The sequence below is a fragment of the Zingiber officinale genome, chromosome 1B (genome assembly GCF_018446385.1).
Source record: "Zingiber officinale cultivar Zhangliang chromosome 1B, Zo_v1.1, whole genome shotgun sequence".
NCBI classification, from domain to species: Eukaryota; Viridiplantae; Streptophyta; class Magnoliopsida; order Zingiberales; family Zingiberaceae; genus Zingiber; species Zingiber officinale.
The window spans coordinates 11,213,923-11,231,675 of NC_055986.1; the positions used below are offsets into that span (position 1 = coordinate 11,213,923).

General features: G+C 37.4%; 2 protein-coding genes across 3 annotated transcripts; one reads left to right on the forward strand and one right to left on the reverse strand.

Annotated features, from left to right (window-relative positions):
* The first annotated feature begins 7,642 nt into the window (after window positions 1-7,642).
* LOC122050661 (signal recognition particle receptor subunit alpha-like) lies at window positions 7,643-12,046 on the forward strand. Its single transcript, XM_042611555.1, has 10 exons — window positions 7,643-7,775; window positions 7,974-8,978; window positions 9,976-10,060; window positions 10,175-10,270; window positions 10,373-10,525; window positions 10,599-10,706; window positions 11,197-11,316; window positions 11,396-11,521; window positions 11,638-11,721; window positions 11,804-12,046. Exons 2-10 carry the CDS (start codon window positions 8,005-8,007, stop codon window positions 11,927-11,929), a joined length of 1,872 nt encoding a protein of 623 aa, XP_042467489.1. The 5' UTR covers window positions 7,643-7,775; window positions 7,974-8,004; the 3' UTR covers window positions 11,930-12,046.
* A 599-nt stretch (window positions 12,047-12,645) lies between these two features.
* LOC122050671 (probable DNA double-strand break repair Rad50 ATPase) lies at window positions 12,646-16,887 on the reverse strand. 2 transcript variants are annotated; one of them, XM_042611569.1, is made up of 8 exons: window positions 16,653-16,887; window positions 16,375-16,578; window positions 16,170-16,283; window positions 15,962-15,999; window positions 15,747-15,870; window positions 13,702-15,594; window positions 13,357-13,439; window positions 12,646-13,188 (listed from the first exon to the last, which is right to left on the reverse strand). In XM_042611569.1, exons 1-8 carry the CDS (start codon window positions 16,728-16,730, stop codon window positions 12,951-12,953), a joined length of 2,772 nt encoding a protein of 923 aa, XP_042467503.1. In that variant the 5' UTR covers window positions 16,731-16,887; the 3' UTR covers window positions 12,646-12,950. The 2 variants fall into 2 exon arrangements, with proteins under 2 accessions (XP_042467503.1, XP_042467497.1); XM_042611563.1 differs by having other exon boundaries at window positions 16,170-16,286.
* Between the last annotated feature and the right edge of the window lie 866 nt (window positions 16,888-17,753).

Sequence of the window (17,753 nt, forward strand, 5' to 3'; positions counted from 1 at the left end):
ATGGATCAACAGATAGTTTGATTGACATAAGCTCTCTAATTCCCCATCTTACTCATTCTATATTAACAATCAGTTATGCCTATGAGTGATTGTTAGATGGCTGATTTTACTTAAGTAAATTTTAAGTTAAATTTTTTTTTTGAAAAATATTTTAAGTTAATTAATTTTTTGAAAAATATTTAAGTTAATTTAATTTTTAAAAAATATTTAAGTTAATTTAATTTTGAAAAAATTTTAAGTTAATTTAATTTTGAAAAATATTTAAGTTAATTTTTGAAAATTATTTTAAGTTAATTTAATTTTGAAAAAATATTTAAGTTAATTTAAGTTTGAAAAATATTTAAGTTAATTTAATTTTGAAAAAAATTTAGTTAATTTAATTTTGAAAAAATATTTAAGTTAAGTTAATTTAAGTTTGAAAAATATTTAAGTTAATTTAATTTGAAAAATATTTAAATTAAATTTGAAAAATATTTAGGTTAATTAAATTTTGAAAGAATATTTAGGTTAATTTAATTTTTGAAAAATATTTAAGTTAATTTAATTTGAAAAATATTTAAATTAAATTTGAAAAATATTTATGTTAATTTAATTTCGAAAGAATATTGATTAAATCTTGATTTGAAGGTTGATAATTTTAAAAATATTTACGTTAATTAATTAAAAAAATATTTAAGTTAATTAAATTTAAAAATTTAATTAAATTTTAATTTAATTGCGAATTTTGAATTTTAATTTGAATTAATTTAATTTTAATTACGAATTTTAATTTCAAATTTCGAATATCAATTCGAATTTCGAATTTCAATTCGAATTTTAACTCGAATTTTGAATTTGAATTTCGAATTTTGATTTATATTTTGAATTTCAAATTTATTTTTTTTTTTAATTTTTATTCCTTAGTCATCTCACCCGATCTAAATTTTCAATCAGGAAATCCTACACCTTTTGTGAGATGAATTAGATTCAATTTTAGGGTTTGGTTTAACTTTGTGTTAGATTCAGGTTTAGTTTTGGGTTCAACAAGTAGGCATTCTTTGGATAAACTTCTGGGTTATGGTGAGTCACAAGGACATCATTAAAGTAATCATGCCTTCGAGGTTTTCCAAATAGTTCCTACCTATTGAACTTAGTACAAAATCTTGGTCTAACTGGTTATGATCCATAAAGGGTAGCTTCAATCAGTTCCACTTAGCCAAATGCACCAGGTCGAAGCCATATCTTCCTAGACATGCGATGACTAAGCTTCCCCAACGTACTATCATCCAATACTTCACCAGTACCGTGAGTCAAGTTAAACCTAGCTCATTTTATTCTAACCTTAATTACCCTGTCAGGTAGTCTATTCTTGGTTACCCTTATCGGGTGGATTAAGTTCGGAGGTGCCAGCTATCCTGGAGCCTTCCTTTGGATTTTAATTTGATTTAACTTGAATTTAATTTGATTTTATTTAATTTGAATTTGAATTTAATTTTATTTAATTTAAATTTTAATTTAATTTAATTTTTAATTTAGTTTTATTTTTTATTGTTTTTCTTCTAGCTCCCGCTGGATCATAGCCTCGATATGGTCTATCGAGGTAATGTATTTGATCCTTAGGGACCCAATATTGACCAAGTCTAACTTGATTAACCAGGTTGGACTTGGGTACCCATGCTTGGACTGATTTATTATTTTGTCTATTTACTAAGGACAGGTAAGATCTATATTTTCTTTTAGTTTTATAACCTAGCCCAGTTTTGTTGTAAACGGCTCTTTGTGTCCCAAGAAGTAGGTCAAGCTTCTTGAAGCCCAAAGAGAACCGTTCTAATGTATTTTTTAAATCCTTCACTTGAGTTTTCAGACTAGAATTTTCTTTCTCAAGTTTTTGAACTTGAGTTGAACTTCCAGTCTGAACTGGGCCAGGCAAGGTCTTAGAGTTAGTCACTTCTTTAAGGACTGCTACTTCCTTTAGAAGTGACTTGACCTTTAGGTTTGACTTAGCTAATTTACGTAGTAAGTAATTAACTAAATTATTAAGTCGAGGAACACTTACAGCGGGGTCAGGTTCTTCGGAAATGGATACGGATCCGTGGCTTCGCTCGGACTCGGCTTCTGACTCGCTCTCGCTCTCGGACAGTTAAATCTGGTCCCGGGCCATCAACGCAAGTAGACTCGTCTGATCGAGTTCATCGTCGGTGTCTTCTTTTGAGGATTCTTCCCAAGTCGCTTTCAGCACCTTCCTTTTCCTCTACTTCTTTGCATCCTTCTGATTTGGGCAGTTGACCTTGATGTGCCCTTTTTGGTTGCATCCGTAGCAGATCACCTCGAACTTGACTCTTGAGCCGGGATGACCCTCCTTGGATTGAACTGCTTTCTTTAGGTCTCTCTTGTTGAAGCCCTTCTTCTTCTTATAGAGTTTCTTTACAAGATTTACTAGTTCGGTTGTCAATTCATCGTCTGAGTCGGGTTCGACTTCCGATTCTGGTTCACGTGTTCGACTGGTACCTGCAACCAAAGTAACCCCCTTTTCGATTGGTTGTGTATTAGTCTGTTCATGCAATTCAAACTCACAAAATAACTCATCTAATTTTATAGAAGATAGATCCTTGGAGACTTTGTAGGCATCTACCATCGATGCCCACAATGTGCTCCTTGGAAAAGCGTTTAGAGCGTACCTTATGATATCCCGATTCTCGACTCTTTGCCCGATCACATGGAGGGAGTTGAGAATTTCTTGTATGCGAGCATAGAGTTGACTTGCGGTCTCTCCGTCCTGCATTTTCATGTTATATAATTTATTAAATAGAAGATCTCTTTTACTAACCTTGGTGTCTGAGGTGCCCTCGTGGAGTTCGATCAGCTTCTCCCAAAGCTCTTTTGCGCTGGAGAAGGTCCAACTCTGCTGAGCTCCTCCTTGGTCAGTCCGCACTGGAGGGTGCAAGTCGCTCTGGCATCAACTTCCACCTTCTTGATTAGGGTCGGTTCCTATTTTTCGCAGGGTGTCGGCTTGCCGTCTTCGTCAGTTGGTAGTTGTATTCCAGTCTTGATAATCATCCAGGTATCAAACTAGATCTTGAGGAAGGTTTCCATTCACCCCTTCCAATATCCGAAGTCTTCTCCGGTGAAGAATAGGGGACGAACGGTGCTGAAACCCTCTTATTGGGCCATTTGTTAAATATGCAAAACAAAAAATAGAAGAAATGTCCCAAGACTAGGTCTTGGATTAGGAGTGCGGGAAATAAAGTTAAGAAATAACGAACTCGAGTTGTGTTGCACCAGTCTCGAGCAAAAACTAATTCGAAAAAAATAATTAGAATATAGCTATTAAGCTAATTCTAATTGACTCTGTAAAACTGAAAATACCACGAAAAAATTGCGTGATTGGTGGTTACACCAGATCAACACGACCCCGCTCTGATATCAATTGTTGGATCGAAAGCGCTAGAGGGGGGGTGAATAACGCTCGTGGCTTTCACTTTTTTGAATTCGTAAATCGTACGAGTTTAAGCAGCGGAATAAAGAAAAGGGGACAAAACAACACACAAGGACACGAGGAGTTACTTGGTTCGGAGCCTGTGATGACTCCTACTCCAAGGCCCGCGATCGTTGATCGCTTCCGATGGGCAACAACTATAAGATCGAAACAATAGTACAGATTAAGATTTACAATGAGTGTGAGAATGTAAATTATACCGAACGATAGATTCTAAAACAGCGGAGCTCCGGGTCGTCAGAAGGTTGTTGCAGCACTTGGGGATGAACTTGTTAGCAGTAGAACGCAGAAGGATCGCTTGTGAATTCTTGAATTTAGTGCTGCTCGAACCCTCCTTATAAACAGTGATGGAGGCGCCTCCAAGCCTGTCTGAGGCGCCTCCAGGCCGCTGATTCACACGCGTGGATCAGCTCTGATCTGGTCGCGCCTTATCACACTGAAGGCGCCTCCAACGCCTGGTCCAAGGCGCCTCTAGCTCCTCTGGACAGCTGGCTTCGGCTAGCACCCGAGGCGCCTCCAAGCCCCATGGAGGCGCCTCAGACATTGTTCATCCGAGGCTAAGTGTGCTTCTTTGTTCCTGCAAAATTTTTTTAGTCTCAAACACAAACCCTGCAAAACAAAGTTAGCACAGAAACAATATAATAGATATAATTGACAGTCATCGGATTGTCCGGGTCTGACTTCGAATTTCCAACCGGAAACCCTAGGTCGACCCAACGCCTACTGTTCCCTCTACGGGGAACGCGTCCTCACCTACTTCACTCAGGAGATTTACCTGTTGCCAGTGCGATCCTCCAGATCGACTGGACTTTTGCTCAGCGTTCGAAGCTTCCGGACTTTCTGCTGGACTTCCGCTTCCCGGCTCGTCCAGTCTTTCACCTGGTTCGCGACACCAGGACTTTCCACCTAGGGTTACCACCCCCTAGGACTTTTGTCTGAAGCACTCGATCCGCCATGACTTTCCACATAGGGTTACCACCCCCTATGACTTAGGGTTACCATCCCCTAGAGTTTTCCACCTGCCTAACCGCAGCTAGGACTTTCCTGAAACACTCAATTAAGTACGTTAGATCACAAAACAACTTAACTTTGAATTCTTTTGCCATTATCAAAATAACAGTCGATCGCCGGATGCTTCAGGATGTATACTAAAAGTCTAGCTTTTGGTATAAACATTTATCTAGAAATAAGAATCACATTGGTCAAATGTCTACATTTACGATAAATGTAGTTGCTCAATTAATTTATATTGTAGATAACATGGTGTGTGGTATCACACACAGAAGATTATGTTATCGGTTCCTTATAAATTATAAACAGTAGCTCACGACCAAGATGGAAAGGAACAAACCATTGGAAGGTCGTAGTGTAATTAGGTATTAGTTTATCTTAACTATATAATTACACTAGTATACTTAGAGTGTATTGAGTAGGACCATTAGAGGTCGTTTCTTTTATACTGACTTTATAAAGGAACAAAGACCTCAGTTATTATGGAAGTGTGTGCTCTTAATCCCAATATAATAACAAGCACATATATTTGATATTTATTTCTTTAATTTATCAATGAGTGAGATTTAGTTCGATAAATCAATAAGTCCGATAAGTTGGGAAATGATATCACTTATAGTGTGTGTTGTTGATTATAGAAGAAAACTGTGTCCTAGTAATCTAAGTTGAGAATGCCCCCAAGAGGAGCTCATAAGGATTGTCATGTTAAACCCTGCAGGTGGACTTAGTCCGACATGACGATGAGGTTGAGTGGTACTACTCTTGGACTAAGATATTAATTAAATGAGTTGTCAGTAACTCACTTAATTAGTGGACATTCGCCATCTTAAACATAGGGAGACTAACACACTCATAATAAGAAGGAGCCCAAAAATATAATTTGGGATTGGTGCAGTAGTTCAATAATAATTCTTTAGTGGAATGAATTATTATTGATGAAGTTAAGTTGTGTGTTCGGGGCGAACACGGGATGCTTAATTTCATCAGGAGACCAAAACCAATTCCTCCTCTCGGTCCCTATTGTAGCCTCTTGTATATAGAGATTTATACCCACCACATACCCACCTTCTTACCCATCCTATAGGGGTCGACCAAGCTAGCTTGGAGACCAAGCTAGGGTCGACCATGGTTTGGTTCATGGGTGAATTCATGTGGCCGGCCCTAGCTTGAACTCAAGCTTAGGTGGCCGACCCTATTAAAATAAAAAGGAATTTTAATTTTAAAATTTTTTTCTTATGTGGATAACATGATTTAAAAGAGAGTTTAAAAATTTAAATCTTTCCTTTTATAAGATTCTACAAAAGATTAAGAGAAGAGCTAAATCTCTTTCCTTATTTGTAGATTAAAAGGTTGATTTTAATTTTGGTAAAATTTTTCCTATTAATCATGTTTATTATTTAAAAGAAAGTTTAAAAATTAAAAATTCTCTTTTATTAGTTTCTACAAAAGATTAATAAAAGATTTAATATATTTCCTTATTTATAGATTAAAAGAGATTTTAATTTTTAGAGATAACTTTCTTTTTATCCACATGTTAAAAGAAAGATTTTAATTTATAAAATTTCCTTTTTATTAACCAATTATGAAGGAAAAAATTATTGGAGAAATTTTTTATAAATTTCCGGAAGCAAATAAGGAAGTTTTAATTTGTGTTTAAAATTTTATTTGCTTGGAAATTTTATGGTGTGGCCGGCCATAAATTGAAAAGAAAAATTGTTTTAATTAAGTAAATTTTCCTTTTCAATGGCAAAAGAATTAAGGAAGTTTTTATTAAATTTTCCTTATTTGCCAAGACCAAGGATTATAAAAGAGGGGGTAGAGAAGGCTTCATGGTGAACAACTCTATTCTATTTTCTCCCTCTTTTTCTTCCTTGGTGTGGCCGGCCATCCTCTCCTCCTCTCTTCTCTTTGATGGCCGAACCTCATCCTTCTTGTGGAGATTCATATGGTGGCCGGATCAAGTTTAGAGAAGAAGAAGAAGAAGAAGGAGAGAAAGAAAGTTTTGTTTCTAGCATCCCTTGGAGCATGGTGGTGGTGTCCGAACCTCTTCATCCTAGGAGAAGTTTTGATGACCGAAACTCGTAAGGAAGAAGAAGGTGCTTGGTGGTTCTCATCTCGGAAGATCGTTGCCCACACAACGTCCGAGGTTAGAAGAGGAATACAGTAGAAGATCAAGAGGTCTTTCTAAAAGGTATAACTAGTATTTTTCCTTTCCGCATCATACTAGTTATTTTTGGAAATAATACCAAATACAAGAGGCATGCGATTCTAGTATTTCGAATTTGTTTTTGATGTTGTGTTCTTTTGTTTTTTTTCTTTTCCTTGTGATTTGATTGTTCTTTTCGGTTGACCTAAAGTTATTTAAGGAAATTAAATATTAACTTTCCTTAAAAGGCTTTGCCTAGTCGGTGGTGGTTGTTCCCATATCCAAGAAGGCCATGTGCCTCGCCACGTCAGTACTGGAAGCCAATTTTAGAAATTAATATTTAATGAAATTAATATTTAATGAAATTAATAACCTAGGTGATTTGGATCGAACGTGTTAAGTTTCGCAAGAGATCCGAGTCTAAACCTAAAAGAACAAATAGATTAAACTTTGGATCAAACTTGTTAAGTTCCGCAGGCGATTCAAGTTTAATTTAAAAGAACACATGGTAGCTAGGAAAAGGTTCAGACTTTTGTACAAAATTTTTGTACAGTGGAACCATTAGGTTTTCCGAGTAGCAACCAACATCTCGCACCAACAGGAACGTCCGTTCTAGCTATTCCATGTCCGTTCCGACGAACCATGCATTTTACGGAACGATCGCGGTCCGGATATATATATCACTTAATAATTTTTTTTTTAATTTATGTTTAATTTATTAGTAATTTATCGTACTAAATATTTAATGATATACTAATTAAAATACTAAACAATAATAATAAAAATAAATAATAAATATTATATATATATAATGATAATAATTAAAATGTAATCTAATTAAATTTACTTAGAAAAATAATAATAATATAAATAATAGTTAATAAGAAAATAAGTTTCTATGATTATATAGATTTTGTTTAGATTTTTTAAAAATTTAAAATGATTTTTATTATATTATATATTAAAATGATTTTTTTTAGAAAATAAATTTTATTTATTAAGTTCTCCGTCTCCTCTCTCTTGTCTCATTTCTCACGCGTAGCAACCCTAAATTGCCGACGCCCGCCTTCTTCGACAGCGCGCAAGCTTCCCGATCAGGCCACGCCGGAGCGCCTCCGACGTCGTTTTCCGATTCATCAGGAGGTAATCATTTCCGATCCGTTCCGTTCCGGCGTTCCGATCCATTCTTTTACTGTTCAAATCTATCGTCGTCTGATCTTTGTGTCACTTGATCCGCGAAAATTTTGGTTCTGAATACATTTTAGTGTCCCTCTCGATTAAATTGTCATGTTTCTCTTTGGGTTTTGTTTGATTTTGTTGATTTTTTTCCTCTTGTCTTAGTTGAGGGGGATTGTTCAGATCGGATTTGAAGATGTTGGAAGAGCTGTTGATATTTACGCGAGGTGGGTTGATCCTATGGGAGCTCGGCAAGGCGCTTAAGGGCTCCCCCATCGATGCCCTCATCCGTTCCTGCCTCCTTGAGGAGCGATCCGCCGACGATGCCTTCCACTACGATGTTCCTGCCGGCGGCGCAGCCTATACGCTAAAGTGGGCGTTCGATAACGACCTTGGTCTCGTTTTCGTCGCTGTCTACCAGCGCATCCTCCACCTACTTTACGTCGATGATCTTCTCGCCGCCGTCCGTCGCGAGTTTTCTCAGATATACGACCCCAAACGCATAACTTATGATGATTTCAATGAGACCTTCCGCCAGCTTCAGAAGGAAGCAGAGGCCCGTGCTGAGGAGATGCGCAAGTCCAAACAGGCTGGTCGGGCCTCTACCATGGCTCCCGTGAAGAAACAAACCCCTAATGGTGCTGCCAGAGGATCTGGGAAACAACGGAATAACAACAGTGGTGGCTCTGGGAAGGACGACTCTGATGGCGATTCAGGTGAGGGACGTTCTTTAGCTAATGGTGGTTTGAAAGGGCAAGGGAATGGACATAAGGAGAAATCTCAAGCCCCAAACCTTTTTGCAAAGGGAAAAGAGAATGGAGCCCCTGAAGCTGGGGCCTTTGATGTAAATAAGTTACAAAAATTGAGAGCCAAAGGTGGAAAGAAAACAGATACTAGTGCTGGCGGTAAGGTTACAAAGGCTGAGCCAAAGAAAATTGTGAAAAAAAATAGGGTTTGGGATGATTCACCTTCCGAGTCAAAGCTGGATTTCACAGATCCCACGAATGAGAGAGGAGATATACCCATTGAAGCTGCAGCAGCAGATCAGGGAGAGAGCATGATGGATAAGGAGGAACTTGTAAGCAGTGATGAGGATGAGGATGATGAGGAAGTGGAGAATGAGAAAACTAGCACCAAGAAAAAAGGCTGGTTTTCATCTATGATCCAAAGGTAAAATGCTTTGATCTCAATCTGGACGGATTTTGCCTGGGGTATTTTTTTGGTTTACTTAATGGTCATTTTCTTTTAAGTTGAAGATTTATTTATCTTGAACTAGAGCACTTTGCCTTGCTCTGTAATCATTTCTCTGATAGGTTTCACCTCCTTCCCTGAATAAACATTTAAAAGTATTTTGGGTTTTTAACATTATTTGACTTTGAGACCTTGGACTTGTCCAAAATCTACCACTAGTATTTTTATGTGATTCCTTGGAGCATAATCAAATATCTCTGCCCTGAATTGTTTATAATTTTGTCAGCTCTTCTATCAGCATTTTAACTTTCCGTACCAATCTGTTTGAGATGATGAATGATTTTCATCTGTATATCCTGTTACAGAAATGAAAGCCTTCCCATATCTTTTCCAGTGAAGCCAATAAATTAACTGTTCTCAGGATGAAAGCCTTTAATTTTGAGCCATGTATGTGAACAAATTTCATAATCCTTTTGAGACGTTTTCAAATCTTCACTGACAATAACTTCTCGTTGCAGGTTTTCTAAATTAAATGAGACCCTAGATGTATGTGTTAGCTTATAGTTAAGATTCTACTATGTTAAACTGTTGATTAAAGATTAGCAGTTATTTCATACACGAGCAATTTAGTTTTCTCTTATTTTATATTACTATTTCTGCAGCTGTGCATCATCAGTTGGCATATTTATGGTGTATAATTGTACCATACTTATTAATTGGATAATATGTCTTAAATGTAGTGTATGGTTAAAAGTGAAAGATAATAGTGTTAGTGATTCTACCAAGAATCTCCAAAATAACTCAGTTAATCATGCTTTGCAGACGTTGGGAGACAAAAGAAAATTTTTAGAGGTCCATAATAGTTTGGTGCGCTGGTTTCTCCAAGACCTAAGGATCTTATCTTCAAATCTGTTATCATGCATCTTTGTAGTTGTCAATTCTTTCAATCTTATTTATTTGTTTATTTAATTTTCAGCATTTCTGGCAATGCTGTTCTAGAAAAATCTAATTTGCAACCAGCATTGAAAGCCCTCAAAGATCGTCTGATGACTAAAAATGTGGTATGTGTCTTGCCTTGTACGCTTGATTTTCCATTTAGATTGTGTTACCTAATTTCATCAACTGGTTTACAGTTCACTAACGGCTTACTGTTGCCTTTCGTATGCCACCCTTAGGCTGAGGAAATTGCTGAAAAGCTATGTGAATCAGTAGCAGCTAGTCTTGAAGGAAAAAAGCTGGGCTCATTTACAAGAGTTTCTACCACAGTCCAGGTACATAACTTTGTTGTTTGTCAATATGCTCTGCTGGAGGTTTAATTTTACTGCAGAGGCATCTTTTGCAACCTTACAAAATACCACTTGATGAAATTGCAGGCAGCTATGGAAGAGGCTCTTCTTCGCATTCTAACGCCAAAACGATCCATTGATATATTGCGAGATGTTCATGTGGCTAAGGAGCAAGGAAGACCTTATGTTGTGGTTTTTGTTGGTGTCAATGGAGTTGGAAAATCTACTAATCTATCTAAAGTAAGTGCTTTTATCCTAGTTTGCTTTGTTTAACTGGCATCAGGATTATTTTTTGAGGATATTTTATTTTCAGGTTGCATACTGGCTTTTGCAACATAACATTTCTGTTATGCTAGCGGCCTGCGATACATTTAGGTCAGGTGCTGTTGAACAGCTTCGCACACATGCACGCAGACTCCAGGTGTGCAATGTTCTTATGATTGTTTACTTGAGATTTGTGCTGGTTTCTCATATATATTGTTGCCAAATCTTTTTTCTGACATCTTCCAAGTTCACTTATTTTATAGTTAATAATTGTTAGTTGGTAGTACTAGATTATATATTGTGTCAAATATTATTTAGTCATTTTCAAAAATTCTTGTGATCCTAGTGTCTTCTGTTCTGTTTCCATTAATCTCATTTCACTTTTTGACCTTTGTTATACTGATTGTCTGTTGAACTGTAAGTTATATTTAAATAGATGCACTGATTTCTGCTTAGGCCGTTGGTCAAATGCTGAAACTAAAATTAATTAAGCCATCGGTAAAATGCTCAAACTAAAATTGCTTCTGGAATCTTTGATGAATGTAACTCGACTTTAGCTTTGGTTTGACTCAAGAAAGCCTCCAACTTCAGTGATGATAAAGCAGAACTGAATAATGTTTACTCAACTAAACCAAAATTAATCACAGATACCTATATTTGAGAAAGGCTATGAAAAAGATCCTGCAGTCGTAGCAAAGGAAGCCATCCAGGAAGCTAAACGGAACAGTTCAGATGTGGTGCTTGTTGATACAGCTGGTCGCATGCAGGTTAGGCTGGACTATTTAAATGCTTTTCAGTTGTCAAAACATTTGGAGAGATTTCTGTTCTTACTCTCTGACATATCAGGATAATGAGCCGCTGATGAGAGCACTCTCTAAACTCATCAATCTCAACAGCCCAGACCTAGTTCTTTTTGTCGGAGAGGCTCTGGTTGGAAATGATGCGGTGGATCAATTAACAAAATTCGACCAGGTGCTTTTTGTGTATTATTCACTTAAAATTTGTGACCGTTATGATTGCTTAGCATAGCAATATGAAGGAAATATACCTATTCCTTCTTTTAATACTTTGTTCCTCATATGTTGCAGAAATTAGCTGACCTCTCCACAGTTCCGAATGCCAGGCTGATTGATGGCATCCTGCTCACCAAGTTTGATACTATCGATGATAAAGTCAGTTAACTGCAAAAGTTAATATAGATATTTATCACCTATGTTTTCCTCGGTTTTGTAAAATGTGTTTTTTCACCTGCAGGTTGGAGCAGCTCTTTCCATGGTTTATGTTTCAGGAGCTCCAGTGATGTTTGTTGGCTGTGGTCAGTCTTACACAGACCTGAAGAAGCTCAACGTGAAGTCCATTGTGAAAACTCTTCTGAAGTGAATGTAATTTGTGCGTTCTCCCCATCAATGTTTGCTACTGTGTCTTAACTCAATGTACCCCCCTATGACCTCATTCTCGACTTTGGAAGCAATGAATCATGAATGCCTTGATCCGTTATGTTCCTGTCTTCCCTAAGTTTGGATTTGTTATGGAATTGTCGTGTAATGTTCATCTCTCTTATTTATGCTCCTGTCTATACTGTGCAATGATTGGAACTTTAGAGTAGATGGAACAACAGATTCACTTGGAATATAATCTCAATCGAAAAGTTTTTGCTTTTTTTTTTCTCAAATATTGAACTTCTTCATCCAGAAAAGCAAGTTTCTTTGCACCGGAGGTGTCTTTGTTTTTTGGTAGCCCACGAACTATTTTTTTGACTGACGCATTCCCTTCCGGGAATTCGCAATATCTCCTTCATTGCTAAATAAAGAATGCTTTTGTGTCTTAATGTACCAAAATAATAAATTGATGATGTATTTTTCTATCCAAACTGACATATTTTGCACCATTAATGTAATTTTTGGAATAAAAATAATCGTTTTAGACCGAGATTAGTGTTTTTGAGCCCAAGGTGTTTTTTAGCTGAAAACAAATTATTCAGAAAAGAAACCCAAAGTAAGTGATCTTCTTGTAAAGCAAAGGATAAAAAAAATAGACCTAAATTGACTTCCAAGATAAAAAAAAAAAACCCAAATGGACTACTAAGATAAAAAAAGTAGCCAACCCAAAATAAGTGATCTCCTTGTAGAGTAAAGCAAAGGATAGAAGAATTCTGAGAGTGGAGCCAAGCCTGTGTTCTTGCAAACTTTTGGGTAAGAACACACAATTTCAGACTTCCACCTCGTAAACAATTTTCCAATTGCTGCACAAAAAAATAAAAAAAAATGCTGTATAGATGCACATACACCATGTACATGGATCTACTATTTATGACCGAACAAGCCTATACCGCTTCGCAAGCCGTGGATTTGCAATTTCATATCTTTGCAATAGACTCATCTGAACACCATTTCAGATGCACTTACTTCTTCAAAGCATTTTTGAGACTGCGGATTGTGATAAGTAGTTGTTGCCTTTCACCTTCTACTTCTGCAAACTTCCAGCTAATCTCCGAATATCTTTCTTGCATTTCTTTCAACTCGTCTTCGGTTGATTTATTCTGCCTTTTTAGGACTGATATCTCATTTAGCATGTCTTTTGTATGCTGATCACAAGTATAGGAAACCAAATCTTGTTCTCTTAAATTTGTTCGACAATACCTGTAAACAGATCAAAATCCGGATAAGAACATGGAACACTTTTATGTGCTGTCTCTTATTTCTCATATGTTCTCTAGTGGTTTTTTTTGCCCCTATTCTACTCTTTCTTATAAAATTAAAGTTTCTGTCTGTATCAATGAGGAAAATACTAGTAAAAAGGATAGTCACCTTGCTAATTCTTGAGATTGTTGCAGAGGGCTGGCATCACTTTCAAACTCACACTTGTAGCTCTCAAAATGATCATCTTCTTTCTGAAGTAGGTTAATACTCAACTATTAGCTTTATCAGTAAAAATACAAATGTAATGTGTTTACCTACTCATTTACCTAGTCAAGCTAGGTTAATACTCACATATGCAGTTTCATGAAAAATGGTTTCTCAGTTCATTTTAATTCACTGAAACATAATTTATATGACTTTTATAGGATTTTCTTTTAGAAATTTTTTTCTTCTTTTTTTCTTGCGTTTGGTAGAACCATGAAGTGGTCAACAGGTCATCGAAGTGATACTTACAGTATTGTATGTCTCCCCAAGTTCAGAAACCAGACTCCTCAACTCTTGTTTTTCTAATTCACCTTCAGATACCATTTGTTTCAAGTGATCATACTTTAGTCTAAGGGCCTCTACCTCAGAAGTCAGTATAATAACAATATTCTCTTTTTTGTCTGTTAAATTCTTGAGTTCATTCCTCTCGTCCTCTGATTTTTCTAATACTTGCTTCAGTAGCACTATCTCTTCCTTGAGGAGTTCACTTTCTGAATATCTATCTTGAAGCATCAGCTCATTTGCTTTGTTCTTTGCCTCCAAAATTTCCACCCTGTTTACCAAGTTCTCTCTTTCTTCAGAGACTAAATGTTTCTCCATTTTGAGCTTCTCAATCTCAGATTTTAGTTCTTCCATTTTCTCCAATGTGACCTTTAGCCTTTCTTCAGAATTCCTACAACTTTCAAGCTCTTCATTCTTGCCTTTGAGATTCAAAAGCAGCTTATCTGTTTCTTTGGATTTGTAAACCAGAACCCTTAATAAGTGCTGAAGATTCATCTGATATTGGCCATGCACTGATGTCAGGTTATGCTTGGTTTCCTGAAGCAGATTTTGCAGGTAAATGTTTTGAGAATGCAACTCATTAGCTTCATCTATCACTCTCTCGACCACTTTCTCGCTCACATAAAATGTCGATGAGGCTTGTGAAGAAAGCCTCCTAAGTTCCTCATGAAGCCAATCAGCCGTGTTAACATTCTTCCACTTTGTTTCCTTCAGTGCTTCCTCTGCTTGAAGGACCTTTTTCTCTTGTTCAACTTTAGCATGTATAACGTTGTCAATATCTGTTTTAAATGAATCAGCCTGCGATTGCAGCTGTTTCTCTAGCCATTCAACTTGACACTCAAGGTCATTGATAAGTGCAATATGTGCTGAACACTCGTACTGAATGCTGAGTTTTTCTCGCAGTTGCATCTGATCCAGCTTCAAGGACATGTCATGGTTCTCCTGTTTCAAAATCTCATAGTCCAAAGCTAGCTGTTCCATTTGCAACAATAACTCTTCGCGATCGTCGCTGTACAACACCACTTCATTGTTGAGGTCAATGATCTTCTTTTCTAACGTGCCATTTTCTATGCCATCTTGTTTAGCATCCGAGTTCTGAAATCCTGTGCATTTTGGGCACATCTCCCTGTTTTTTTCCTCCAACAGCTCGTCAAGGTCTCTAACAGCAAGCAGCAGCTCAGAATTGGCTTCCTGTGTTTTATGTAGCTGCAAGCGAAGACTCGAGTTCAGATTTCTCTCATGATCTAATTCTTGTTTGACCTCTTCTAGCACAGACGAAGGACCTTTCCTAGCAATGTGTGATTCAGCTGAAACATTGTCATTAAAGCTTAATCTCTCCTGTGAAAGCACTTGGCATTCTCTGCGCAAACCATCTCTTTCCTTTCTCAGACTACTTATCTCTCTCAAAAGCTCTTCTCCTTGCTTGGCATCCTTGACGATTTGCTTCTTCAGCTTCTCCAACTCTTTCTCGGATACTTCCACCTTTCTTGTTAGGGAAACAACTTCACTCAGCTTCTCAAGTTTGATATGAGAGAAAGGAAGGCATTCTCTTGATTCAGACTTTGCAGAACCATCTGTGCTTCCCTCACCTCCAGACCATTCAGAGCTGGTCACTGATCTTTTCTGAATGCTAACATCTGTAGTAGGCGATGAGAAGCTGGCGGTATCATGCCGATTGCTGCCGGTGTTCTTGAGCATGCCCTCTCCTGGTGTATATAATTCTGATCTGCCATCAGAGCTGGCTTCTGATGTAACATCAGGACTATTAGATTTATGGTGTTCGTTAGAATCTGAATAATTTGTCAGGTTTCTGTTTGCTGTAAATTTGACTCTGGGCTCTCTGCTGATATGTGATCCATCCTGGCAAAAAGAAATCATGTAGATAACTTGATATCATAATATTCGTAGAGAACAAACTTATAGGACAGAGTGTGCATTCACTTAAATGTGATTTCAGTAAAGTATACTTCAGAAACAATCTACAAAACTATTCTGTGAAAATAATCTCTTACTTTCAGCATGTTCATGTCGTTCTTTACAAGAGCTTTCAGCCCCTTTTCACAGTCGTATTTGCCCAACTGGCCTTGCAGTGTTTGTCCTTGTCCAAGCATTCCATCTCGCTTTATATCCACTTCTCTGAATCATTGTTGAAGCAGCAAAGAGAGAATACAGATTAGTCCTTAAGAACAAAATCTCCCTAAAAACATGAATTTAAACATGACTGTACCTGTCTGCCAATTCACCTTGAATTCTTTGTATAGTCACCTGTCAATTAATTCAAAAGTTCATTAGCGATGCACTGGCCACTTTTTGTCACATGAAGTAGATGATCTTCTTCTACCTTGTCTTTTCTTGGTTGAAAGTTAGATGCAAATTATGTTGCAGTATAAGTTGTTTCAGAAAGTTACTGTTTATGAGTTAGCAGAAATGCTCACATGCAAGATCGTTCCAGCTTTGAGATGGAGAGAGATAGAAGAGGCTTTGAACACCTCGCCATAATCTGTTAGGTTCACCGTGCCTTCTCCCAGAACACCGAGCTCATTTGGTCCCTGCTGCAAGAACTCAGCAATCAGTACTCACAACCGGCAGAGCTACAGATACAATTAATGGATGAAATCTGAAAGCGACGATCTTTCTCACAGTCTTAGAAACTAGAAACTGGTACCACTTCTCGTTCATCTTTCCACTCTTTGCATCGCGCACTAATTTCACTGTTTCATAAATTGGGTTCGACCAGTTGCAGGTTCCATTAACCACAGCAGCCTTTTCTGTCCTCGCCGTTGGTTTTCCAGTGTCCAGCTGAACCAAACTCACCATCACCGTCTCTGATCCCAACAGTGGTACCTAAAAGACCAATACTGGAAATAGCTAGAATTCCAGGTAATTAATTAGCAATCCATTGTTCTAACCAGACCAACCTTCGTCGCTTGGAATTGCAATTTGAAAACAACCTTGATCTTGTTCTTCTCGTTCCTCCATCGTGCAGTTTTGAACATCTTCGATCTTCCTTTTTGTTCTCAGTGATCACTCATCGAGCAAAGTGTGGAAGGGGAAAAGATTGCTTGGAAAATCTTTGAAACAGTGACTGTTTATTTGTCAAGGACCTTAGAGAATTAATGGAAGGTTGGGACATATAGGTGTACAAATAAGGTAGAGAGTAGATGTGAGGGTGTGGGGTGGTATGTAATAATATGTTTGTTGGTGAATGGCTTGAAGGTCACAGCAGCAAAGAAGAAGCCATACTGACAGGTGATGATGATGATCACTTCTTGCAGCCTTGCTATTTATCTTACCATATGTAATATGATACGGAGATAAAGATGACCCCTAAAATAGGTCAGAGCAGTGAAGGCCGGTTGATGTAGAGGTCAAAGTCAAATGGTTAAAATTACAGGGTCGGGTGGATTACGAGATAGTGGACTGCGGACTAGGCAAGAATAGCCGAGCGTACCTAAAGAGTCAGTTGGACATGAAAGGCCGACCATACCTTCTGAATGGTTGTCAGTCACAAATTGCAACTGAGGTTAAGAGTCAAAGTTACCATGCCCACCACCCTTGCCGATCGGCCCTTAGGTCTGATCGGACACAATGCGCCTCTCTGTACGACCAAGTTGGTGATATCTCGGTCGAGTGGTGCTCGGTCGGCTTACAATAGAGAATGTTCAGTAGACAAATTATATTTTAGAAGCTTCTAGCCAATCACATCATAGAGATTTACGTGCTCGTTTAAGGAAATGTTTTAGAAACACTTTTTGACTTATCTTTTCCTAGTAAATTTTGAAAAACATATATATATGCTTTGGGATGGGCGTATCGATGCTACAATAACATCATAAAAAAGGGTCTCCATTTACAGACAGAGATATGTGATGTTTCACTCTTCTCCATGCTCTCTACTATTGTTCACTACTATTATTCTCTCCTCCCGAACCAAATACTCATTTGAGTGTCAGAAGATTAATACCGGAGACCCTTTCTCTAATCCGAAACTAACACTCCTTATATTATAGAACAGTGCA

Excerpts from the sequence above, each read along its gene's own strand:
- LOC122050661 (XM_042611555.1), top strand. The coding sequence starts at position 8,005 with ATGTTGGAAGAGCTGTTGATATTTACGCGAGGTGGGTTGATCCTATGG. Across the intron at positions 10,707-11,196 it reads CACATGCACGCAGACTCCAG|ATACCTATATTTGAGAAAGG; the intron begins GTGTGCAATGTT and ends AATTAATCACAG. Across the intron at positions 11,317-11,395 it reads ATACAGCTGGTCGCATGCAG|GATAATGAGCCGCTGATGAG; the intron begins GTTAGGCTGGAC and ends CTGACATATCAG.
- LOC122050671 (XM_042611563.1), bottom strand. The coding sequence starts at position 16,730 with ATGTTCAAAACTGCACGATGGAGGAACGAGAAGAACAAGATCAAGGTT. Across the intron at positions 16,579-16,652 it reads TGCAATTCCAAGCGACGAAG|GTACCACTGTTGGGATCAGA; the intron begins GTTGGTCTGGTT and ends TTGGTCTTTTAG. Across the intron at positions 13,189-13,356 it reads CAATCTCAAGAATTAGCAAG|GTATTGTCGAACAAATTTAA; the intron begins GTGACTATCCTT and ends ATCTGTTTACAG.